The sequence below is a fragment of the Charadrius vociferus genome, unplaced genomic scaffold, assembly GCF_000708025.1.
Source record: "Charadrius vociferus isolate BGI_N301 unplaced genomic scaffold, ASM70802v2 scaffold15, whole genome shotgun sequence".
NCBI classification, from domain to species: Eukaryota; Metazoa; Chordata; class Aves; order Charadriiformes; family Charadriidae; genus Charadrius; species Charadrius vociferus.
Window position 1 is genome coordinate 8,571,181 of NW_009650064.1, and position 25,966 is coordinate 8,597,146.

Below are 25,966 nucleotides of genomic sequence, written 5' to 3' on the forward strand. Positions count from 1 at the left end.
TGTTATTTCTTTTTTTGTTTTTTAGGATCCTATTCTACAAAAATTCATTTGAAATTACAGTTAGCAAATGTGTTTTCTTCTACTATTTAAAAACAGTTAATATATTCTTAGAATGGAAAATAGATCATGTGTTATTTTTTTCAACAAATATACATATTTATTTCATGGAAAACAGATGAGGTGGCACCTTGAGGTCATGTGGTTCATTGCTGTCTAATTATTTGCATACAGTGTTTCTGAAGAGCAGCTTCTGTTTAATGAAAATCAGGTTTTGTTTTGGTGGTAGGTTTTGTTTGAGAGGGCAGACTGCATATTTTATAGATGTTAGGGTTTTCATGATGCCATTTTATTAAAACAATGAAAGAAAACAAAATCCCAATCTTTAACCTAATACATAAACCTAGTTCCCCTGAATTTTTCTGCTAAAGAGAGAAAGCTGTACTGAAGCTCTTCTCATAGCTGTAGTACAAAAGAGGTGTTTGTGTGCCTAACTGACTTGTAAGAAGTGCTCAAATCTTTCAAGTCACTTTTTCATGAACACACATTTTTGAATCAGAGGTAGACCACAGTTGGTTAAATGCCCAGAAATCAGGTAAGGGGAGATTGATTGGCCAGGTCACTGGGACTAGATAGTGGCTACAGCAGCAGGAAATATGGAAGTTCATATGTATAGGACATAGGTATAATGATGGATAATTATACTGACTCACTGTATTGTGAAAAATCATAGCGTACACTGATCTTTTTTGAAAGGAGGAATGGAACATTTTGTACCATTCACCTATTCATCTTTGAATCTGTATTGAGAAATGTATTTTAATTTTTTTGTCTTTATTTGTATATTAACAGCAAGAATCTCAGGGCTATTCCCGAGGCAGAAATTGGATTGGCCGTTATCTTCATGTCTACAGAAAAATACTGCAACCCTCAAAAGCAGCCTGGTAACAAAGGTAATTGGAAGAAGGGCAGCAATAGGTTAACAGTGTTAAAGAGGCAGTATTTCTTTTTGTACAGGGGCATCAACTGCTAATGCTCAAGTTCTTTTGTTTGGCAAGACCACTAAAATAGAATGACACTGTATGAAAAGTGTATACAAGTCTAAAGAGGTAATTGTTTTTTAATGGTCTTGCAATAAACTGCAATGAAAGTTATATGACTCTTAGACGTAAATAAAAAAGTAGCAGATCTAAAATTAGCATAAAAAGCAGATGCGTAGTACATTGATCTTTAAAGGAAAGGTACATTAAAACAATCTTCTGAAGTTTTAGTTTAGTTTTTAGTGGCCACTGAATTAATATGTATGTGGTGTTTGAATTCCATGATATTCTGTCTTTTGTGAAAAGACTGGAGTAATGGGGAAGTAAAAGATGAATGTTAGAAACTGAGAGAATAAGAATGGAATTAATTTGTAAAGGCTTGTTTGGGGTTTGTTTGTGTTTTTTTTTTGTTCCCCACAAAAAAGGTATTTGCTTTAGGAAAATTCAACCACCCCTCACCCAGTTCAGTACCAAACATAATCTTGATGTAAGAAGTAAAAACAATGAGACATGGTTGCGACGTTTGCTAAAGTCTCATCTTGAAACTTAACTTGTATTTGCTAATACAGTAGTAACAAAAATCATTGAGAGAGAGTTTTTGTCATGCCTCTTCCAAAATTGTTAGTCTATATTTTTCTTTCTATAAAATTGTCAGTTATGTGTATAATTTTAGGTTCTGTTCTGTTCTACAAAGTGTTGTATCAGGTAGCAAATTCTACAATTTTTTTAAAAAATCAAACAAAACCCCCATAAATTTGTCTTTGCGTATAGGAACATCACCTACTCAAAAATGTAGTTTGAAGAGAGAAAGATACATGTGCGGTACTGGTATTGGCAACCAATATTTTAGTTGACTGGTATTCCTGTATGAGTTACTTGTATTTGATCTGTTGTCTATCCAGTTAGTTTAGAAAACGATACAAAATAAATTAATTCTCAGATTAAACTTAAAGATACTCACCCTGCAGACATCTGAATAAATCAGAAAGGATGATTCTTGTTTTCAGTCTGAATGATTCAATTGGATAAAAATTAAGTTGTCTGATTGAATTGTGTAAATGGAGTGTATATCAGGCTTTTAAAGGTAGCTATGTTTACAATTTATTTGCAAAGAGGGAATAAGTGCTAGTGTTTGGGAATTACAAAGAAACTTCCATGTACGTGTTGCAAATCAAAGGGATTGTAAACAAGACTTCTTCCTCTGAACTTGTCTCAGAACAACAAATAACAACATATACAAAATGTAGTTGCTCAGGGAGGAAACGTATCTATTGATTATTCTTCTATAGGTTACAGTGGTAGGAAAAATTAATGAGTGAATGCATAAAGAATGGGTTGTGTGAAAGGATACTATTGTCATCATATTCTCAATGAGAATGAGATGCAGGAATAATGTAAAGGGCTGAGAGGTGAGTAGTAATTAAAAAAAACTGTTCTAGCAGCACTGTGAGACATATATTAACATAGTAAATGTTAGTATCCTTTGATTTGGAGAAGACATAAGTATATGATGACAAGGACAAGTGAAAGGGCAGACAATATAAAAGATGTTGTATATGCTCTTCTTTCTGCTTTACAGGAAATAATGCGATTAACTAAATAGAGCAGCAAAGATGTTTTAAGGCTATCCCCTGACTATGGGGATTATGAGAAATTGGTTGTCAAAGACATTTATTCTAAGGTTTTTTTATACCAAGTGTTGATTCTGTATTAGTAGAAATAATATAATAATCACATGTTAGAGATCATCATAAAGCAGTAAATGTAGGGAATTTTGTTCTCTAACAGTTTTGTATAAAATACATATTGCATGACTTATGAGTTGCATTATGTCCATATTAATATACGATTTCCTATTATGCTTCGTTTTTATTTAAGCAAAATTCCATGACTTAATTCAGTGGAATATTTAACTAAAACTGAATCCCAGAATGTGTTTCTCTAGAACTGTTTCTTTCAGGTTTTTTTTTTTAATTAAGAAATCTGCTTATTTTTTTAATTAAAATTGCTTTAAGACCATTTTACAAAAATCTGACCTGATCAGTTACTGATGTGTGATAAGACACACAAAGAATCACAGATATAATACTAACCTTTTAATTCTTCTCTTCTGTTGCTCTTGCAGCTGTAACTAAAAGTACTACTGCATTAGCTGTTGCAGGGCGAGCCATTTCTCAGAGTTTGGCTGTGGATGAAACCATAATGCCAACTGCTGCAGAAGACAGCACAGTATATGTAGCTGATACAGAAATGGAAGAGCAGACATGGTAAAGTATTCATGAAAATAGTTTCTAAGCTAATACTTGCAAATAAAGCAACCTTTTGTGGCAGAGGAACTGTATCATTGCCGTGAACAGATGTATGATGTTAGAAATGGCACTTACTAAATCGCTGTCACTTGTTTGCAGTGACATTATTTCTGCTTTTGAGTGGTAGATAACAGAAAACATCACATGGGATTTATATGACTCTATTGGATACAAACGTAGATACTGCATATCAGATTTGACTGTCATAACTATTACAAATTTTCAAGCCATTTCACAATTATAAAAATATATTTATCATAACTGATTTTACAGTTTGTTTTTAGCACACCTATGTTGTTTACAAGTATGTTCAAAGTACAGGTATAGATTTTTTAAAAAGCGGTATTCTACAGTGTATCTCTGTGGTAACTTCTTGTGTGTTTGCTTAATATTTTTTTCTCTCTAATGTAGTATGGAGATAGAGAATACTCCCCAGATGGATAGACGAGGGAAAATGGCTCTCCAGGATACAATTGCTGTAAAGAAAAACCCTACCACAATCGGCAGTGTAAATGCAGGACCATCGATATCTAGAGTGAATAGTACACCTGGGTTTAGTCAAAAAAGTCATCCTGTCTCACCATCTAAAATTTCAGAAGCTGGTAAATCTAGCGAGTGTGCTTCACGTCACCAGTCTAACTCAATTACAAATTACTTCCAGGTAGCTAGAAAAAGGTATGTTGAAATGTTCTTGATATCACTTCCCTTACTGTTATGTTGGTGCTGTTTCTGGAAAATAATTTTAACTCAAGGGATGTACATATAATTCAAAACATACTTAAAAAGATAATTTTTAGATCAACTTTCTAGAATGACAAGCTTTTCCTCAAGGGTACTTGTGTTCAAATTTCACAATGCAGTCACTAAAACCCAAGGAAGCTGTTATGTTGTGAATGCAGCTGGTCATATTCAAAAATGCTTTTGTAATTTATTTGTTTTGTAATTGCTTTCTGTCTAAGAAACATCTGTACCCAAAGTAGCAAAACTGGAGGAAAGGTCATTGCCTGTTTCCAAGTGCACTGAACGCACAGCTTCATCAGTGTGGAACAGCGAAGCAGAACAGCATCAAAAGGAAGATAACATCGTGGACCGAACCCCAAATTTTGCATTAAAAGACACTGGTATAAAGTTTATGAGGGAAAGTGACAAACTAGTAAGTGATAAAACAGACACTAAAACTACTTCTAGTGCAAAGTGTGCACCAAAGAAGAGAAAGGAGTTAGACGATTTATCTGAAGATACAGAGGCACTAGAAATTGTGTTTGGAAGCAGAGACCTAGACTGGGAAGATGAAATGGCAGATCATGACCAGGAAGCTCAAAAAAGAAAAAAAAAATGTTTGGAAGCCAAAAGAAGCAGCATTCAAGAAGTGAATGTAAAGCAGAGAGAGGAGAAGAAAATAGTGGTAAGTTATATTCTTTTCGTGTGCCTGATCTGGACATTTACAGCTGTGTTAGAAGGATGCAGATAGCGCCTTTAAGGATACCCGTATACAGAAAGTGGTTTTGTAAAGTTTGTTTGTTTAAATGTCTCAAATCACTCTGAACTAAAAATTGACATGATGTATTTATTATATGTGAACACTGCAGTGTTATAACTAAATGCCTTTCATTCTTCAGGACATTGTTTCTTTGTGAATTGAAAGCTGCTTGTATTCTGAAAGTTTTCCTCTCTTTTTGCTTGAATACTGTAGGTAGGACATCAGATTATATCACTGGTCCAAGAAAAACTTCTCATGTTGTATGTTGGTGTGTTAATTATAATGTTGATATTTATACTAAATAATACTCAGTTATGTTATCTTTAATGAATTCTCTGAAGAAAGCTTTAGTTGACCTCTTCCGTTGAATACGCCAGTAGTGTCCAACATCTTTCAAGTCAGAATCTCTAGATGTCGTGTGAAAGACTAAAATTCCTGTATGAGGCAATTCAGATTATTAATGTCTTCTTGGGGTGGGGTGCACACACCCAAAACTAACAAAAAACAGCCAACACCCCCCCCCACCCCCCAACCAACCAAAACCCAGCTTGTGATTAGTTTTCTTGATTATTTCTCTGGTTTTGTTTTTGAGAATAAGGGAATTTTCTAAGAGAAATGAAGAAAACAATGGATTTTGAGTTAACAGTAGCCACTTCATTGGAGAAAAAAAACCAAAAGCAGGTTTGTAGAGGAAAACAGTATTGAGAGCTTTAGCAAAGTAGACTCTTAACAATGCAAAGGGGAATAAGAGAGAAGGAACAGGTTTGATTTTTGTTTATTTAAAATATATATATGTTAAAGCTTACTGTCTAGTCAGTTCTTACACAGTGTAGGCAGTGTTTAAGTGCTGTAATAATAAAGTTTGAATATATGATTGAGTAACTGGAATTTGCAAGACACCTTGGATCAGATGAGAATTAGTAATTATCTGTGCATCCTTAGCTCAGACCAGTGTAACACTCTTCTCTTGATACTTTAGAATCATCTAGACTAGAAGGGACCTTTAAGCTTATCAAGTCCAACCGTCAAGCTAGCATTGCCAAAACCACCACTACACCAAGTTTCTAAGCGCTACATCTACCTGTCTTTTAAATACCTCCAGGGATGGTGACTCCACCACTTCCCTGGGCAGCCTGTTCCAATGTTTGACAACCCTTTTGGTGAAGAAATTTTTCCTAATACCCAATCTAAACCTCCCCGTGTGCAACTTGAGGCCATTTCCTCTTACTGGGGAGAAGAGACTGACCCCCACCTCACTACAGCCTCCTTTCAGGTAGTTGTAGAGAGCGATAAGGCTCCCTTCAGCCTCCTTTTCTCCAGGCTAAACAACCCCAGTTCCCTCAGCTGCTCCTCATAAGACTTGTACTCTAGACCTCTCAACAGCTTCGTTGCTTATTCCACTGTAAAGTGCAGAAAACAATTTTATGTAATTAAAGTTGCACTTAATTTCAGTGTTACATTTTAAATAATTTTTAATCAAATAGAAAGAAGAGGAACTTGGATCAAGTCTAACTTCAGAAATCAAAACTGAGATCAAGCAAGATTTGCCAGTCTTGGTAAGAAGTTTAAACAGCAAACTTGAAGAATCATTAAGAAAATGCATCAAAATTTTGCTTTTAAGACCATAGTATTGGGATCCCATTTCAGAGTAAAGGAGGTGCTGAAGATTGTACTTCTTAAAATAATCATGTGTAAATTAGAATAGTCCTGTCCAACTTACTGACTGTGAAAAGACAGAGCAAATTGTAGTTCATCTGCATGCTTTTCTAATGGTATTTGGATGGATACTTAAAATGACTGAAGCTACAGCAACCTAATCTAATTGTATTAACCCTTCAATGTGGTTAACACTTGCTGACTTTGCATGCTGACTTTGTTATACGTGAGATGAAGGAGGGACGAAGGAGAGAATTTCTGGGAGTGGCAGTGAGGCAGAGGAAAAGGAGACTAAATGAAACTGAAATGGAAAGATCTGAAGGGATAAAGGAGAGTGTAGCCAGACAATAAGGGGCAGGATAAAACCTTTTCACGTACATCCAGAAAACAGTCCAAGAAGAGAGAATGCTGTGCAGATACACCAAGACTGTGTAGTGCAGATTACGGGACTTTAAATTTATACTTTTCTATGAAACAGCTGTACTGCATCTGGGCTGGAGCTGTCCATGAAGGTAGTTTAATGTTACTTGTGAACTTGTCCTGCACCCAGACTTCCTTTTTCATCCATATAGATCTAGCCCCAAGCAGCAAAGTGTGCATGCAACCTTGCTGGCATGTGAGCATTCTCATATATCAGAAAAAGTTGCTTCATTGATCAGATCCAACTTGCAGCCCTAAAGTTGGCCTAAATGGTAAATTTGTAGCCTAGAATTGAGCTGAAGACATACAACTGTCTTCCATGGAATTAACTGGAGTTTCTGATAGAGTAAGAGCCAAAGTGGAAAGAGAAGTAATTCTTAGTTATTAGCTTAATTGAAAAAAAAAAAAAATCTTTCTTGAAGTAAAATCCTAGTGAAATGAGGTACACTGACTTTGTTATTATTACTGCGTTCTTAATGATCCTCTCTTTCCAACAGATGTAAATTTCTTTCATATTTATTGTGCTCCCAGCTCTATTGGTAGTATATAAGGAGGCTGAGAAGTACATTGATCTTCTTGGCTTTTAGCACTGGTGCTGCTTCCCCTCGCCCTTTTGCAATCCTAACTTTCACCTCAGCTGTGCTCATGATAATTTCTTTCTCTAAAGTTTATACTGTTAGATATGTTGTCTCTCTGTTTACACACTTGAAGTGCTCCTTCCTTTTTCTTCCCATACAAGAAGCACAACGAACTGCAAGATGACTCCAGCAATCTTCCTAGCAGACTTCTGTTGACTGAGTTTAGATCACTGGTTGTCAGCCATCCAAGACAGAACAGTCAGCTTACTGGAAACACCAGCTATGGAGGAAAGAGAAATTTCAAAACCTTCAAAAAGGTTAGTATGTATTTCAAATGGCCACAAGATGGCAGTATTTAAAAATACTAAAAAGTATTGCCTTCAGATTCTAGAAATATGTTATGAAAGATTTTTTTTTTTTTAAATTGATAGCAACTACAGAAAGAAACAATGTAAATACCATATCATACTGTTAATAAATATTTTGTTAATTAACTGAAGAAGTACCAAGCTGACAAAGGCATACCTCGTGCTAGACTATTTAGATACTTGTACTCTATTCCAAGCTGTTACTTGGAATAAGTGCTTAAGTGATGCCTTCCATAACTTCTGGTTGTACCTCCAAAAGCTAGCAACTAAAATTCTCGAAAGACCTACTTATAAAGCATTTGCTGGTTCCGAATATTGCATTTTGTCTAATAATTCTTTGATTTCTAAATAGAACTAAATCTAGTATTTTACGAAAGTAAGATTATTGCTTGCTTGAGTCCTGAAGATAATTTCAAGAAAATTCTTTGTGTTCAGTGTAAAAATACCACTTCAGCTCATATTGAAACCAACCAAACAAAAATATAGTGTAGGATTACTAGAGATGCATTAATGCATTTCAGTAAAATACTATGTAAGTCACATAATGCAACCTCTAGCTTTCTGGGAGTATGCTCTCATTTTTAGATAATGTTTTAAATTTCTGATACTATTTTCTTTTCCACCATTTTGTAATGAATGCTTATGCATTCTGATGATAAAATTGATTCTGTCCATTAAACTCCATTTAATGTACTATCAGATTTATTTAGCATACATAACTTGTCAGCTTTTTTGTTTGTTTGTCTCTTTGAAAAAAATGAGTTAATAGCTTTCTATAAATGCTTTTTTTTCCTCTTCAGTGTCTTTTAAATATAATCTCTGATAAATGTTATTCAAAGGAAGACTGACTGACTTTCTTCTGTGATATCTGAATAGACTTTCTGAATTTGTTAAAACAGACCTTTTACTTGCAGTGTGTTTGCCTTGTATTGTAATTGTAAGAACTTATTGTCTGGCAGGTAGCTTATCCAGGGGAAGGACAACTTCCATACATTATTGGAGGATCGGATTTGATTGCTCACCATGCTAAAAAGAATTCGGAACTAGAAGACTGGTTAAGGCAAGAAATGGAGGTAAGGAATTATTTCTTGAGGATGATCAAACAAAAACTTGACTTACGTAAGTGGTCATAGCAACCTGTGGTCATTCTGAAATACTTCAGAATTTTATTTTTGAAATAAAACCTCAGCCAATTAGCTGTCCACGCATGCTCATAGGAACATAGACATTAGAAAAGTTACTGAAAATCAGAGGTCAGTGGTAAGGTTCATCTTCTTGTTGATTATTTGAATTAATTTTACATGCAACGTTCATATGATCAGAAATATTGATTTAAAGCAAAATCAATAACCTAAAAGATAATTACTTTGCTTATTAAAAAAAAGATCAGCATTATGGAAACTTGTGACTTCTAAAAATGTGACTGGGAGCTAGGAAGAATTTCTGTATGGTTAGTTGTGTTCAAATTGTTATACAGTACAATTGATATTCTGTTGTAAAACAAAATAGAAAATCCCTGAGTGAAATTCTCTTGGAGTATACTGAAGAGATATAGTAAGAATAAATACAGTATTTTTCCTATTGTAAAAATCTTCACCTTTGTATGTAAAAGTTCTGAAAAATGACTGTATTTTATCATAGCAGTTCTCTAGCACTTTCATTTTCCAATATTTTCTTTAAAAATACGTACTGATGAGTCACATTCTGTTTCCACAGCCTGATCAAGATGCTGTTACAGCAGTAGTTTTTGATTATCACTCTTTCTGATAATCCCTAGGTATAGATAACACTAATAAAATTCCCTTTACGCACCAATGAGCAGAAAAAAATTTCCCTTTTTCTATGATGATGCTTAAAAACCAAAAAACATATTTCTGATCAAAATTGATATCTTGCACAAACTAATCCATTCCGTTACTTGGTAGCAGTAGCCAAATTTGAGTAGTGAAATATGTTATCTAATGTGAATGTGCACTGAATAGAGTACTTAGACAAAAATTATTTCTTCAGGAAAAACTGTGTTTGTGCAGGAATATATTGTTCTTCTATATTGTTCATTAGCTTCATCCTTAATGTCAAATGCTGAATAAACTTATTTTCTCAGGAGCAGAACCGACATGCAAGAGAAGAATCGCTTGCTGATGATCTCTTTAGGTAAGAGTTTTATGTTTGTACTTAGAAAATGTGTATTTTTCACATCACATCTTTTTTTTTTTAGACAAATTCCAATTTTATAAAAGACTACTTTGACTATTCTTGTCAAAACTCCATGTATTCCCATGTACACAATATAGCCAAAATGACTCAATAACTTTTCTCTGAAATTTTTAATGTCTTAAATGTTTTCAATTTAATTCAGACTTGCTAAAATTTTTTAATAAGAACATCTCAAACAAAAATATTGTTATTTCCTGGCTCATATGCACAAGCTTGATTGTTCACAAAAGCTGGAAGAGATTCTGGTGTCAGGCTTTCCACCATTAGTGTTTGCTAGAGCCTAATGAAGTGTTTTGAACTTACAATTAAGTCAGTCATCCGAACTGCGAAGAAAAAGTGATGGGGTCTGCCACTTTTTCATTCTGGCCATGGCACTTGTCTGTCCCTGTGCTGAATCACTTGAGGGAGCTAAAGCAACAGAATACTAGTTCTCTGAAAAAGTGATTGGCAGGACAGCTTTCTCAATTTTGATCTTTGAAGTAATGATTCCCAGAATTTAAACCAAAAATTGAAAAAAAAAAAAACAAAAAACAAACACCTTAGCAAATTTCCCAGTATGGCCCCTCTGTGTTCCTTTTCTTTGCCACCTTAAGCTACTTTCAAACCCATTCACAGTGAAAGAGCTCCTACCTTTTTTTTTTCCCTTGTTAGAAACTCCCTCAATGCCTTACCATCTTTTCAGTTTTCAGACTGAGGAGAGGAGGCATTTTTACACTGATCATTTTATGCTCTTGACAGTGTAGTAGGGTCATTAATTCTGTCCTAATCAGTGCTTCTGTCACAGGAGTTTGAGAGATTTCTTTGGAAGGTTCACTTTGGTTTGCCTTGGCTGTTTGCCATTGCTTTTTGCCGTAATTCATTATATATGCCTCTAAAACATGGTCTGGTTTGGCAATTTTCTTTCAATAACCCTCACTTTAGTTGTCTACTGCTTTCCCTAATCTCTCTTTTGAAAGAGAGAATCATCCTATTCAGTTGTCCCATCCAGTTACTTTCAACTGTAATCCTAGTGTAATGATTTATAACCACTTTCTAATTACAAAAAAGTTCTAAGTCAAGTTTGCCACTTAATCCAGTTTTTACATCTGCAATACAGCCTTTAAATATATGTCAGTTATGAAGACATTTATAAAAAAAGATGGTGCAGCTTGATTGCCGTGCTGCAATCTAAATTGATTCAAAATATCCTGATTAATTTTAGCCTTTCAAAACACAGCAGTGGAAACTTGGATAATTCACATGCATTGATGCTTAGAAAAGTTTTTACCTCAACTCCTATTTATTTAGGTTAGTTGTACTTAGGGAAGTTTCCACAGTCAAAAATATGCAAACACACAATTTAACATTCAGCAGTTTGTAATTTTGTCCTTAATCCTAAGTAAAACTACCTGGCTTTATGCTAATGTTAACAGCTGAAATTTCCCATGAAAATGGCATTTGAAGATGTTGTTAGAAAGTCAGGCAGTACTCCAAGGTAGAGATAAGCTAGAAGGAAAAGCTATGCCCTCAACTGCTGCTGAGTACACATTGAGATAGAGGAGGAAGCGAAGGCACATCATAACTATCTGCCAAGACTACAGATAAATGGATTGTGTTCAGTAATAGCCCTTTGTATCCTTCACTCCCTGTTCCCAGCAAGGTCTTTTGTTTCTTTGTGCATTCGGTCACGGTGGTGGAATCTCTGTAGTCCTTTTTCCATTTTGGGCCACAGGCACTGTACAGTTTCCTTTCTCTGATAATGTTGTTTGATTTCTTTCTGTCTGGAAAACATCATCCAGGCTTCATTTAACATGGAAAAAGGCTGGAGGTGAGGTGGGGGAGATTACATAAAAAGATGTTCACGACTCAGTGTCAGCATCTCCATAGATAGTCACAGACAGGGTTGAAGCTCTTGGTGTCCTGATCACTTGATCCCCTTCTACTATCTGTATGTATGATCCCCTTCTACTATCTGCTTATCTTCCATCCGTCTCCTTCCCTCCCCGCCTCCTTCAAAATAGAATTAGGTGTCTGGGACATACTTAAATGGTAGAACTAATGTGTTACAATGCTATAGCAATAAATTCAAAGAACTGCTTTGAGTTTTAATATCATAGAATCATAGAATGGTTTAGGTTGGAAGGGACCTTGAAGATCATCTAGTTCCAACCCCCGCTACCATGGGCAGGGAGACCTCCCACTAGACCAGGTTGCTCAAAGCCCCATCCAGCCTGGCCTTGAACACCTCCAGGGATGGAGCTTTTACAACTTCCCTGGGCAACCTGTTCCAGTGCCTCACCACCATCAGAGTGAAAAATGTCTTCCTACTATCTATTCTAAATCTGCTCTCTTACAGTTTGAAGCCATTCCCCCTCATCCTATCACTACATGCACTTGTAGAAAGTCCCACTCCAGCTGTCTTGTAGGTGCTCTTCAGATACTGGAAAGCTGCTATATATAATATAAGGATCTCGGGTTTTTTAGCAAAGATTTCATTGTTTTCTTAGTTTTTATGTGAAGAAACAAGCAACCACTGTTTGACTTCTCACCTGCTGTGCGTTTGAGTGATACTAAAAATTGTGCATTTAGGTAGAAAAATGTGTATGGTGAAGAAGGATGTTTTTGTCCAAATCACTGTCAAATAAACATGATACTGCATATCAACATGTGTAAGGGCCATTCAGAAAATCTTACTGCATTAACAGCTTGCTCTGTAATAGTTAATAATAGAGCATTTCTTTCAAAGGGTACACATTTCATTTTTGCCAGGAGTCTGAGACGTATAGCAACAGCAGTGACTTCTAATACCTTTCTAGTGATGTGGTGATGTAATTTGGCTCACAAGTTGTCACATTTTCCTGTCTAAGCAAAAAAATTCTTGATGAATGAGAGCAGAATTAGTGGAAGTAAAACTGCCTGATCATTCAGTTGTGTCCGTAAGTTATTCATGCATGAATACAAAACACATCAGAATTTCAAAGAAGTGACAGAGGATTTTGGGAGATGAAGCACAAATAGAGAGAAAAAGAAGGCCAAAGTGATAGCAGTGTCAAGCAGAGACAAACCACAAGCATATTGCAATAAACTGGGTAACTAGTATATCCAGAAAGTAGATCTAAATTACTAAAAATCAATCAGAAGCTGTATAAAGGGGAAGGTAAGGCAAGGAACTGCTTTTTGTGGGAGTAGGAAGCAGCAGAAGGGTTTTGTCTGAATGAGTTGTGGCCAAATGTTGGTGCATTGGTGTGACTATACAGTACCTCTTTCCCCTCTCTCCCCTTTTGTTTGCGGTTTGGTTTTTTTTTCAGTAAGGGACTTAATGTTGGGACATTAAAGGCTTGGAGAAACTTGTTCATTTATCAGATTTAAATATTTTAAGTAGCTAGGAAGTCAGTGAAAATTTTAGTAAAGGTTATCTCTAGTTAATGCAAAGGTTCTAGCTTATGCATTCTTAAGTCAAATTGTAGCAACTCTAGTTAATTATAGTAGTGCAGTTGGGGAAAGGACTGAACACTGACCAATCCACTGTTATGAATGTATAATAGAACTATTTACATCACATTGTTAACTTTGAGTATCATTAAGATTTACTTATTTGTGACAAATTTTCTTTTTTGTTGCAGGTATGATCCTAATGTGAAAAGGAGAAGATAAATTGTGACCTGAATTTACAGTGATTCTCTAGCAAAATCTGCTTTCTGTTCCTTAGGTTTGCTGGTTACAGTGTATAACACATACTGACATATGACCATTTGAACTATCTATTATTGTAAGACTTGTTTTTAAGTCTCGCTTTTATTAAAGAAAAAGAAGTGTTTCTTTCACTGGTTGGTACTTATGGATTGCACTTTTTCAAGACCTTAACGTTATTTGCTTAAGAGTAATGCTCAGTAAAATACCATAGATACTTAAGATTTCATTTTAGGCTGTTTATTTCTAATGTTTGCTTATCAGTACTATTTGGGGGGGAAAAAAGGAAGTTACAATCAGGCTTTTTTCTTTTCAGAAAGGCTTGTTAATTAGATTTTTGTATATTGTCAATTTTGTCTTGAGGGGGAGGTATTTGAAGACTTCATAAATAAGTTAGACTAAACTTGACATTTGTATCTGAGTAAACAAGAGGTATTTAATATTGATAAGGTCAAACTTCTTCCTATTTTTGAAGTTGGTGACATCAAATTATTTTCAGCCAGCCACCGATTTTGTGTGATGGCAGATTTGAAAAAAATGTAAATTCAGTGATTTTTACCCTATTATGTCTTCAAATCTTCAATATTTGTTTGAACAGCCTACAGTTTGACTGGAAACACTGTTATAAACTCTGAAAAAAATTACAAAAAAAAATTTGCAGCACCAACAAGCATTTTAATTTTGGTTTCTTGGGAAGGGAGAGAGGGGCAAGTTCAGTTTCTTTCTCTGCATATTTCCTTTCCTTTGCAAATAGAAGAGAGCTGTGTTTGTTCAAGAACAAAAGATGTTTAAGCCCAGAAGCTGCATGATGAGAACCATCAGATTATGAGAGTCTGTGTATTTTCCTGTAGTATTAAATGAGAAATAACCTTGTACATTCCTCAGAAGAGTAAATTCTGATATAATGATGTCTCATGTTCCGTAATTGTTTTTATTTGTAATGAGACTCAAGTTAGAGGTGGAGAAGACTAAATTTGATAGTTTCCAAGAGTCAAGTGGGGTGAAAAAACCCACACCCCCAAAATAAGACTTTAAAAAAAAAAAACAAAACAAAACCTAAAAAACTGGTTGGGGTGTAGGGGGAGTTTCCCTGGAAAATAAAAACAAACAAACAAACAAAAAAAACCAACTTGAAAGCTCTAGATCTAGTGGCAGAGAACCCAAATGAATCCCCTTGCTATTGGAAATAATGTCCATTATCCAGTTATGAAGATGCAGGCCAAGAGAAACCAATGAGCTTTCCTCTGAAAAGGACAACAGGAAGTTAAGCGGCCACCTTCAGCACATTTTCATGGATATTGTCTTGGGAATCTATTGGGAAAGGCTTAAATGCAGCTGATGTCTGATTGTGATAGCCTTCTCTGCTGTTCATGATGCAGAGCAAATACCATTGGTACAGAACTTGGAGCTGAAAAAACAGCTTTTTTTTTCTCTTGCTTAATCATATTTTCATTTGCAGCTTTAAACAACTTGTTTGAGTGTCCGTCTGTTAAAAGCTACTTCCAAGCCAGAGGAAGTCTTACAGAACTGTTGCATTCCAATTTGGGATTTTAAATGATTTGACCCACTTCTTCCTCTCATGCCTTTACCTTTTGCAATCACTGTGTAAAACTCTGCCTTTCACAATAATTCCATCATCTATATCAGCAGTGAAAGCTATGAAACAGCTACCTATTCTTGGGTTACGAGAGCTCATCTTAATGATCTGAGAATTTGGAATTTGAGGGATTCCCCTGAAAGCATGGTGAGAAAAGCCTTCCAGACTTTCTGCTCGGCTGTATGAAGCCATCACATACGGATGAAGATGGACTGTAGCTCCATTGCATCCAGTTTCAAGAGGTGGGATGGTAAGATCACCTTCCTTGTGTGAGGAAGTAATCTGGTTGATGTAATTTAATTTAAGTACTTATTAACAAAACTACTTCCTCTGGCAAGAACTCAGAACATGTAAGCAAGATGAGCTGAGCTGTTTCAGGCCACGCCATTGTGTATCATATCTGAAGAACATCGTGAGATCTGTGTATATCAAGATAGCAGATATGCTGCAGTCAACATGGTTGCACAGTCTCAGAAAATATTTGGTCTTCAAAACCAAGTGTTTCTTCAGGTCTGTCTTGGCATCTTCTTGATCACTTGGTCAGGGATGTCCAGAGTGATACACGAAGCGCGAGACAGATACCTCTGAGTTCAGCAATAGCCATGAAAGTGCTTTGGTATTGTAACTTGCATCAGGGCACATCAAATCTCGTCCGCCAAATACCTTTAAAAAGACTGTTGTTCAGTGGTTGAACTACTTGCTGGAGAAGATGTACTGACTGCTGCTTGTTGCACCCTCAGGTGAGTTTTTCTGCTGTCACAATGAGAATTTCCAGGTTTTCCTGTTGAAGGCCCACTGGTCCAACAGGGCAGCAATTGCAGATTGCTGAGGATGACCTTTTTGATTGTTGTTACTAAGTTCAGGCAAATAGCTTGGATAGCAGAATATCAATGGACAAGATCCTTCAGAAAGGTTGTGTTTACAGTTGAGAAAAACAGGATTTGTCATTTTACCTTAGAAATTCTGAAAAGATACAATGTACAGAGGGGCCTTCTACAAGAAAGTAAATGCTATATCCTTTGCTGCTCAGACTGTAGTCTGCTAGGGTTCAAGCAACCTTGGTGGCATATCTGAGACCACTCCTCTATTCACATTGTATGACATAGGGCTCTTCAAATCAGCGTCCCCAGATGGTTGAATTTAGCAGCTTTGATCATAGAATGGTTTAGGTTGGAAGGGACCTTGAAGATCATCGAGTTCCAACTCCCCTGCCATGGGCAGGGACACCTCCCACTAGACCAGGTTGCCCAGGGCTACATCCAGCCTGGCCTTGAACACCTCCAGGGATGGGGCCTCAACAACCTCTCTGGGCAACCTGTTCCAGTGCCTAATAACCCTCAAAGTAAAAAATTTCTTCCTAATGTTTAATGTAAACCTGCCCTCTTCCAGTTTAAAGCCATTCCCCGTCATCCTATCACTACATGCCCTAGTAAAAAGTCCTTCCCCAGCTCTCCTGTAGGCCCCCTTTAGGTACTGGAAGGCCACAATAAGATCTCCCTGGAGCCTTCTCTTCTCCAGGCTGAACAGCCCCAGCTCTCTCGGCCTTTCCTCATAGGAGAGGTGCTCCAGCCCTTGGATCATCCTTGTGGCTCTCCTGGACACACTCCAGTAGGTCCATGTCCTTACGTTAGTGACTCCAGAGCTGGATGCAGTACTCCAGGTGGTGTCTCACGAGAGTGGAGTAGAGGGGCAGAATCACTTCCCTTGACCTGCTGGCCACACTTCTTTTGATGCAGCCCAGGATACAGTTGGCCTTCTGGGTTGCGATTGCACATTGCTGGCTCATGCTGAGCTTCTGGTCAGTCAGCACACCCAGGTCCTTCTCCTCAGGGCTGCTCTCCAGCCATTCCCCACCGAACCTGTATTTCTGCTTGGGATTGCCCTGACCCAGATGTAGGACCTTGCACTTGGCCTTGTTGAACTGCATGAGGTTGGCTTGGGCCCACCTCTCCAGCCTGTCCAGGTCCCTCTGGATGGCATCCCTCCCCTCCAGCACGTCTACCTCGCCAAACAGCTTGGTATCATCGCAAACTTGCTGAGGGTGCACTCGACCCCACTGTCTATGTTGCCAACGAGGACTGATGGAGACACCCGCCATTTAACTGTGGGAGCACCCACAGGCAAACATTGGAGATTTCTTTATAGATCTTGTTTGAGATGTCTTCTTTGTATCAACACTTCCAACATAATCTTCAGATTTCTTTGCAGTCTTTTACAGGCAGCTTTGTGCTCTCTAGAGGGGAGGGCATTGTGGGGACTTCCACAGTAATGCCAAGGGGGAAAAAAAAAAAAGTTAGGATCAGCATTTGGCTAAAGATAGACCCAGTGTATGTTCCTGTTTTTGGTCCAACTTGAAGGTGCCTAATAGGTGATAGTTTGGTTTCTAATTCAGTTGCATCTGCTGTGTGGTTGATGAGAAGCCTGTAGATTATGAACCTGAGCCTTTTGCTATTTCAACATGAGGTTATGTTTGCATTAAAAAAGAAGCTTAGACATTTAAACTTCTACCCCTTACCCGTGGCTTGAATTGTAATTCCAAATCCATGTAACAAATCCTATTCATAATACTGAAGCTTTCCTTCCATTTTTGCATAATTTTGTCAAGATTTTCAGTTCCAGACATGAGCGGAAAGACGCTTGTTGGCTTACTGGTTTGGGCCTTCTGTTACTGAAGTTTCTGAGGTCGGTGATAAAGGATGTGATTACATGATTCAAGTCTTGGGTGCCTGAACATCCAATACATTACATCAGTATTTGCCTTACCCCTGGAACTATTACATTAACATGACCTAAATTTTCCTTTATTTTGTAAAAAATACTGTTGTGGCCTAACCCCAATAAGCAGCTAAGCCCCATGCGGCAGCTCGCTTGCTCCCCCCAGCAGGATGGGGCAAGAGAATCAGAGGGTAAAAGTGGGAAAACTCATGGGTTTGAGATAAAAGACAGTTTTGTAGGTAAAGCAAAAGCTGTGAACGCAAGCAAGGGCAATTAGCTTTGTGTTCCGCAGTTCAAAACTTTTGCTGCATGCTCCATTTTCATTCTGTGGTGTTTGTGCCCTGTGGTTTCAACATTCAGTTCACCAGTTTTCTGAGAGAACTTGTGTGGTGGTGATTTTCTTTAGAAGGTTAAAAAAAAAAGTTCAGTAACTCAGACATGACATCTAAGGTTTCTCTTATCTGCCTCAAACCACAATCTGCAAGCAGACCCACCTTTTTGACAAAATGATGCTCCTCACTTAAAAATACATCTAAGCAGAAATTTATCTTCAGATCTTGTTTTCTTGCATTTTTCTTTGTAACACAAAGTTTCTTTGAGGGTTTGTTGGGATTGGTTTTTTTATAGCATGTGTTATCTGTGTTCACACAGCTCACAGGAAGGAGATGCACACAATACATAAGCTAAGTATACTTTTTATTAGCAAGGCTTTTAAAATACAGTCTTGCATTCAGCAGCTTAACTGAACACAGCTTAAAGCAGATTGAATTACTCCATGCACCACTATATTAGAGGATGGGTGCTGTATCCCTGCAGGAACATGCTTTGTTTTCAGTTTAACTCACACCAGTTTCAGCTGACTTCCCGTCTTTCCTACACCAGTTGGGGAAGCTACTGCCTTTTTTGGCAAAACTACCAAGATATTCTCACTGTGGAAGTTTGTTTGCTATTTCTGGCTGCTCGCATCCATGAGCTTGCCCCTTTTTCTCCCAGAACAGGGGGGCTGGTCCAGCAAGGCCGGCCTCTCCTGTGGCATCGCACCAGTTCATATATGCAGTCAGCTTCCATTTCCTCCATCCACCGATCTCATCGACTTCCTCCAGAGTGCTAAGCCCCCTTCATTGCCTCTGTTCCTGATGTGTCCCAGAGGCTCTACTCCACATGTTGACCATCAAACATCGGTTCATAACTGAGACAGTAGGTGAAGTCTCTGCTATAGACCTACCTCCAACCCCCTATTGCCACTCTGTACAGGTGATTTCTCAGTCCTTATTTTCACCCCGTCTTTCCTCCTCTCCTACTCCCATAAAAGTAGCTTTTCTCTTGCTCTGTTCCATTCCCTGAATCTATCCTCACTCACATTTGGCCACATCTGGTGTCTGATTCACACATTCCGATTGTGTTCTCATTGTTCTAGTGTCTCTTTAGAACTTAAGGCAAACGTGGCAAAACCTGAACCATCTTCCTTACTGTTATTCCCCACTCTTCCTCTAACAATGTTTTGATGACCATCGTCACCATATTTCAGCGAGATAGTTATAAAAATGCTAGACAAAATCAGATCTCCCTACCTAGCACCATTCCCTGCCACTTGCTTTAGCATTCTAGCCATACCGCTCTGCCCATCAGAATCTCTCCCAAGCATCGGCTGCAGCACCTGATCCATGCAAACCAACACCTTTTCCCTCTTTCTGAACACAACAGCTCTTTGAATGCTTCTTCCCTCCCACTTTATAAATTTTTCCTTTGACTTAAGAGTTCCCCACTTCTCCAAACCAAAATAATTGGCTTCTAGGTGAAACTGTTTTAATATTACTCCTTTAGTCTCCAGTCCATCATCAGTTTTCACACATGAAGATAAAACAAGCTTAGCATGCAAACCTCAGTTAGGTTTATCATCTAATCAAAGCTGAGGTTTTGCTCACAAGTCGCTTGCAGCTCAGAAGGAGAATATATTTCAGCTGACAGCAGATGTTCTGTACACTTTTACATTGCTCATTTGGAAAAAAAAGGGCATGACCCAAGCATACTCCAGCAAAAGCAGAAAACTGAGGCAGGACACACAGAAATGTCATTTATGTATAGTATCTCCAAGTGTGGGTGTATTATGTGTGTGAACAAACATGTAGGTAGATGAATATAAAAGCCTTTATCTCATTTAGAACTGGAATTCCACAACCAGCATACCAGACCTAACAAGACAGGCACGATGAGAGTATTGACTTTCCAAATTGTGCCAGATAGATAAAGGCAGCAGGATCAGTTCTTGAACAGCAATAACTCCGTGTTCACATAGAAGCTGGTCCTAGAATCCAAACGGATGAAAAATGAACCATTTCCCTCTCTTCAGAGTGTCCCCTGGAACTGTATCAAGTCTCTTTGATCACCTTGCCTTGGCCTTTATATTTGTGGACAACTACTTTTTCTTTACACACCTAGTTAAAAAAAGAACCTTAAAATGCCAGGATTCCATAATATTTTGTGAATACGTAACAAACCTAGTTGTTCATTTTCTTTATGCTGGCATGTGAGTCTATAGAGGGTGTCCAGGAACATGAAGCTGAATTTTAGTTTCCTGAAGCATGCACTGCAGGCAGTGTAGGCTGATTCTTACATGTTCCCAGTGATCTCAGAATACAGAGATGGAGGAGAAAAGTGCAAATTAGATTATTTTAGTCTCCAGACTAAGTAGTTTCAAAAGCATAGGAGAGATAAGAATATGAAGTATATTTTTTTTTTTCCTAGTTTTTATGACTACTGATGACCACTAGGTTTTAAGAGTCAACTTAGTATGCCCTGTAAGGACAAAATCATCGTTGTTAGAAAATCGAGTAGCATGCAGGCAGGTGTAATGGGAACTCAAGTTCAGCATTTGCCTGAGCTGAAATATTCTAGTGTCTGCAAGGACAAAACCATCTCTAAAACAGTGCTTAGCTTCACTACAATTACTAAATTATATTATAAATGCTTTTTTACCCCATAATCCTGGTTCCTTACACCAAATTCATCCTTGACCTCACAATTCCTTGTGTAATTCAAGCTTCAAAAATTAACTAAACTGAAACACCTCAAGTGTACCATATTCCTCTTTTCAGGAAAAGAGCTGTTCATAATTCCTCACTTCAAGCTTGTACCCCTAATGTCACCAAAGCCTTCCTTTCGATGTAAAGGAATGTTTCAGTTTCCATTGTTTCTGCTAAATAGAATCAGGTGTTATGGTCATTTCAGAGAAAGCATGACTTCTCTTTCAGGTTGGGCAAGGGGAAAAGGGGGAAGTAAACGTCCAAAAAGCTCTCACATCAGTTGAGGTACTGTGCTCCCATCTTGCTCTCACCTCAAAAAATAATCCAAACTGATGACATTGTTGTCGTAAGGTTCTAAAATATTATCTAAATTAAAATGTAACAGTATAAACTTTTAGCATTTTTTTTGTTCCGTAACTTCTTCAAAAGGAAATCATTACTATATGGATGATACTAAAATTGAATGATCAGCTGCCTTTAAGGCATATGTGTGCTACATCTTGCTGTTTAGAGCTGTTTGGGAGCTCGCACAGGTTCCGCTATTACATGAAAATCCCTGCTTGCTTTCTCAGAAGTAGAAAATATGGTCCCCAGAGAAACCAAGTCTCATCTCTTGGCACTCCACCTTACTGAGCCAGTCCTACAGCTTCTAGAGCAAATGCAATTGCTTCTAGTTTATACATATGTGTTGCACTGTGGTGTAACTTCAGTTAATAGCCAATTAAAACTATACGGCAACATGTTAGACTAACAGCTCCAGCACAGAGCTCTAGTTCCAGTGTGCAGACGTTGACACTAGAGGATGGGAGACCACCAGCCTATCAGTGCTGCATGGAGTCACTTCAGCTCCTACAGATTTGCAGTTCATATTGTTCAGATTCTTTGCTGCTTTCCTTCCATCGTTCCTCTCTGGTCATTGCTTGCTATCAGTGAGGACTCACTAGAAGTTTGCAAATTTTACACCCTTTCTTTCTCTCTCAAAAGCAGTTCACCTAAAAATGGCGTTTTCTTCCTTTGCACTGGATATGCAGGTCAGGACAGCCTCAAAGTTTGGGTCTAAATTTAATTTCCTCTAGCTTTGAATAAATTCTCTGGATTTCTTGCTCTAGTTTTCTTTTCACAGTTCTTGAGCTGTGAGAGAAGGAAGCTACAGCCACCTCCTTCTACAGAATTAGTATTTTTCATTATGCAACCATCACTATGAAATTAATCATTACAAAATAGGTGCCTACACTCACCGGGCCAGAAGGAAAATGTAGTATGCCCCAACAATTCGCAAAGTGCTGAGGGCTAGGGACCTACAGCTGTGGGACGCACTTTGGTGTCCCATAGTCAATGTATAGGCGCCGTTTCTGGGAGCTATGCCCTTTCCAGGCGTTCCCCGGCAAGCCCAGGCTGCTAGCCCACGGCAATGAGTGTTCCTAATAGAGAGAAGCATCTGATGTTACTGTCACAACTCTCTCTGGATCACTTGCAGAAAGGATTCTCTGCATTTACTCACTAGGGTAAAACTTAGCCTTACTCTTTCGTAGAAAATGTTTTAAGCAGAAGTCAATCATCTACTGGAAACCCAAAAGCAAAGCTGTGCTGTTTCCTACTGCCCCGTCAGGTGCCTTCATTAACAAGCACCTATTGTTAAATAATCACATACGAGGCACACTGTTAGGGAAATCTGCTATGACAAATCTTAGTCCCAGTTCAACAGCTGGATACTACTGAAAATAACCTTAGCAATAATTTAGCTGGGAGATACATTCAGCATTAAGAACCAAACCCAAATGCAAGACACATTTTCCCACTAGCCTAACAGAAAATACAGAGTATGGGTTAACATACCTTTTCACAATCTATAAACCCAAATTAAATTCCTTGAGCTAAAAATTATATTCTTCCTGTCTGTATTTTAGTAATAAAGCTTAAGTAGTAAGCATCCTTTTTAAATCCACAATGTTTAAAAACTTATCCTTCTCACCGAAAAAAGAGCTGAAAGAAGCAAACAGTCTCCCTTCTGGGAACTACTATACCATACAGGAAACTCAAATGTGGTTGTTTTGTTTGCTTGGTTTTTTAAATCTGAGAAACAGAGCGTTTCCCCAAAAGACAACTATTCAGTGCCAACATCTAATCCACAATAAATGCAGTACGTCTCATATAATGCTTTAAGTAAAACTATCCTAAGGCAAAGCTTGAATTTTTTCACCTCTTATTATCTCAAAATACCAAAGAGGAGAAAACCAGAAATTTCTCTCAAAATCAAAAACCCAAAGGTGAGAAAGTTCAGCTACAACTTTAAACCTAGCAGCTTCTAGAAGAAATAGGATGATTTTTTTGTCAAGTCTTGGTTGAAAAAAAGTATTTTTATACAGGCTTAATAAACATAACCACTGAGAAAATTTCTCTGCCCAACTAAGAGGTCTCATGCGATTTTTTTAATCTCAAAAATACTGGCGAGATTGATAAAAGGAAAAAAAAAAAGCACTTAAATGTCAAGGTGCTGTAATACTGCAGAGAAAGATACCTGTGTAATAACAGGACAAAAATTTCTGCTACAAATTTGTCACTACAACACACACAGCTTGTAAGTAGCTGCAGCCACTGAGGCTAGAGATTTGGCTGGGTTTTTTTTTCACCTTTTTGCAAAATAACTGTTTTAAGTAAATTGCTTCCTTTGTTTTGTTGGCATTTTAAATGTTTCACATGACATGAAAAAGCAGTAACATGCCAAGATATGTTGTATTCAGACATTTACATTGACACAAAACTGAAGGAATTTAATCACAGCGCAGATGTATTCCCAATATATTAACTGCAATAAAGTTCTGTAATCAAGCATTTAGCACTTATAACACTGATTCTCAGTTAAAATTATTAGGTATCACAGGTTTAGGATAGATTTATATATACACAGTTTCTGCCAAAGAAGGCAAATTATAGAATCTCAATTCAATTAGGAAAAAAATAAGCCTAGAACTTCGCATAATTACACCAGCTCAAATACCTGTATAAAAAAGTATCTTAACTAGTATTGACAATGCATGGTTAAATTCAACCACATAGGCAATGCAGAAATTAATATAAATGTCGCTCCATTTGTGTTTATTTTTATGCTATTAAGTTGGCTCTAAACTAAAGTTTATCAGTAGTAGTAGTAGTAGCATCCTTTCATAAATTACTTTGGACTTCCATTGAAATACAGTCATTTTAATCCGTGCATGCTTTACCTTTCCAACTTCTATGTCCAAAGTCTCAGTAACTTACTCAGATGCATCAAGGCCTGCAGTAGCCACAGAACCCCATAATTCAGTAGGCACAGAAAACAGGCATTTATTGCATATAGGTATCTACAGCTTATGAAAATTAGACAGCTAGGAAACCAGCAAGCACTAGCAGTTTCACGAATTCTAAGCCTAATTTCCTTTTGGAAATCTGTTCAAGTTCTAATACGGAGATTTTAATCATGCAAATACAATACCTTAAACTAACATGACTTTCTTCAACACAAAGAAGCCCCAAACAAAAAATTAAATTAAATAACATCTATCCCACTGCATTGGACCTGAATTAAAGTATTTGGTAATAGATCAGTTAAAACCAAACACCTTTGTCTATTGAGACTTCTGGAAGATAAATTTTCTAACAAGCTGTTGCTTACCTCACTATGGTGAATAACCCACGAGTGTCTTTAGGTAAACTAACTACTCTAAAACCCAGCAAATGAAATCTAGGTCTTACATTATGGAGCAGAAAGGTGAAACTTCAATTCAGAGGTAGTATAAGTCTTTGTCTTTCATAACAAGCTTTAAGATTTATGGGAACTACGGCATGTTTGTGTTGGGTTGGTTTATTTTCTAGCTGGTTGTGAGATATAACCCTTTTTCAAGTTTCAAAAACCACAGGCTAAAATAGTTTTAGTGTTACATGCTGCTCTAGAAAAAAAGCGAAATAACCAATACTTGGTCAAATGGGAGATCAGAATATCTATCACCCACCTTCATCAGTCAAGTGATCCCATTCAGTCTTCCTGAGCTACGAAGCAAAAAAAACTTAAGTTTTCTCATGTACTTAATTTTTCAGTAGTACACTAGGTATTCATTATACGGACACTGTAATAAGAGCACTTACAGCAGTACTTTATTGTTTATGTTAATGAGTATTCTCAGAAATGTACATTATCACTGTACGGGAACATCTCATGTTAGTCTTTCTGCACTCACCCAACTCTAGGCATAGTGTGAAAAAAACATTAATGGATTGTGTCAAATCATGCGTTAAAGATTAAATGGGAATGCTTATTCTTTTATTCCAATTATTAAATAGGATAATTTATAACTGTTGAGGAATACTTCTTGTTTACATAAATCCTTTTTGTGGTAAAAACCATTTTACTAAGTGCTCATTCCAAGTATTACTGTTATTACTATGGCAAATAAATAAAATCTTTGTTTCAAGCAGAAGGCTCCAAATTTGCTTTGGGACCAAGAATCACTTTGTAGTAAGCAAGCTTTCTGCTTTTAGAAGTTATTTTAATTTCACGGTAAGAATATTTTGTCACATTTGACACTAAAATGTAAAGCCACTCTGGGTAGGCATTGTCTTTCCCAGAGGAAGTCTGCTCTTTTAGCTGAGCAAGAGATGACAAGCCAGTCAATATAAGTTAGTCTCATTTTCTGCTTATCTGGAAGTCATTCCAGTTGAGTAGAGATCAGCTGTAATAGCAGATCCATTTTTTGTATTTTGAAAAGGTGAAATATTGTAGTATCAGCATCCTTTACCAAGCAATACAAGCGCAGGTTACTTGTATACAACAGAAATGTGACTGCTATCAACTTTCGCTGTCAGTGAGTGTTCTGTTAGACTACGTCTGTAATTCTGTATGTGAAAACTTCTCCTGTCTCAT

The 25,966-nt window shown here is 37.3% G+C and overlaps 1 protein-coding gene across 1 annotated transcript in view; it reads left to right on the top strand.

Annotated features, from left to right (window-relative positions):
• NBN (nibrin) overlaps positions 1 to 13,698 on the top strand; it is a 26,376-nt gene extending 12,678 nt beyond the window's left edge. The window contains exons 8-17 of the mRNA XM_009891940.1: positions 850 to 950; positions 3,163 to 3,304; positions 3,758 to 4,021; positions 4,178 to 4,248; positions 4,306 to 4,751; positions 6,311 to 6,382; positions 7,642 to 7,797; positions 8,808 to 8,921; positions 9,953 to 10,002; positions 13,668 to 13,698. Coding sequence (XP_009890242.1) covers positions 850 to 950; positions 3,163 to 3,304; positions 3,758 to 4,021; positions 4,178 to 4,248; positions 4,306 to 4,751; positions 6,311 to 6,382; positions 7,642 to 7,797; positions 8,808 to 8,921; positions 9,953 to 10,002; positions 13,668 to 13,698 — 1,447 coding nt within the window. The remainder of the gene's footprint in view (positions 1 to 849; positions 951 to 3,162; positions 3,305 to 3,757; positions 4,022 to 4,177; positions 4,249 to 4,305; positions 4,752 to 6,310; positions 6,383 to 7,641; positions 7,798 to 8,807; positions 8,922 to 9,952; positions 10,003 to 13,667) is intronic.
• Positions 13,699 to 25,966: the final 12,268 nt, after the last annotated feature.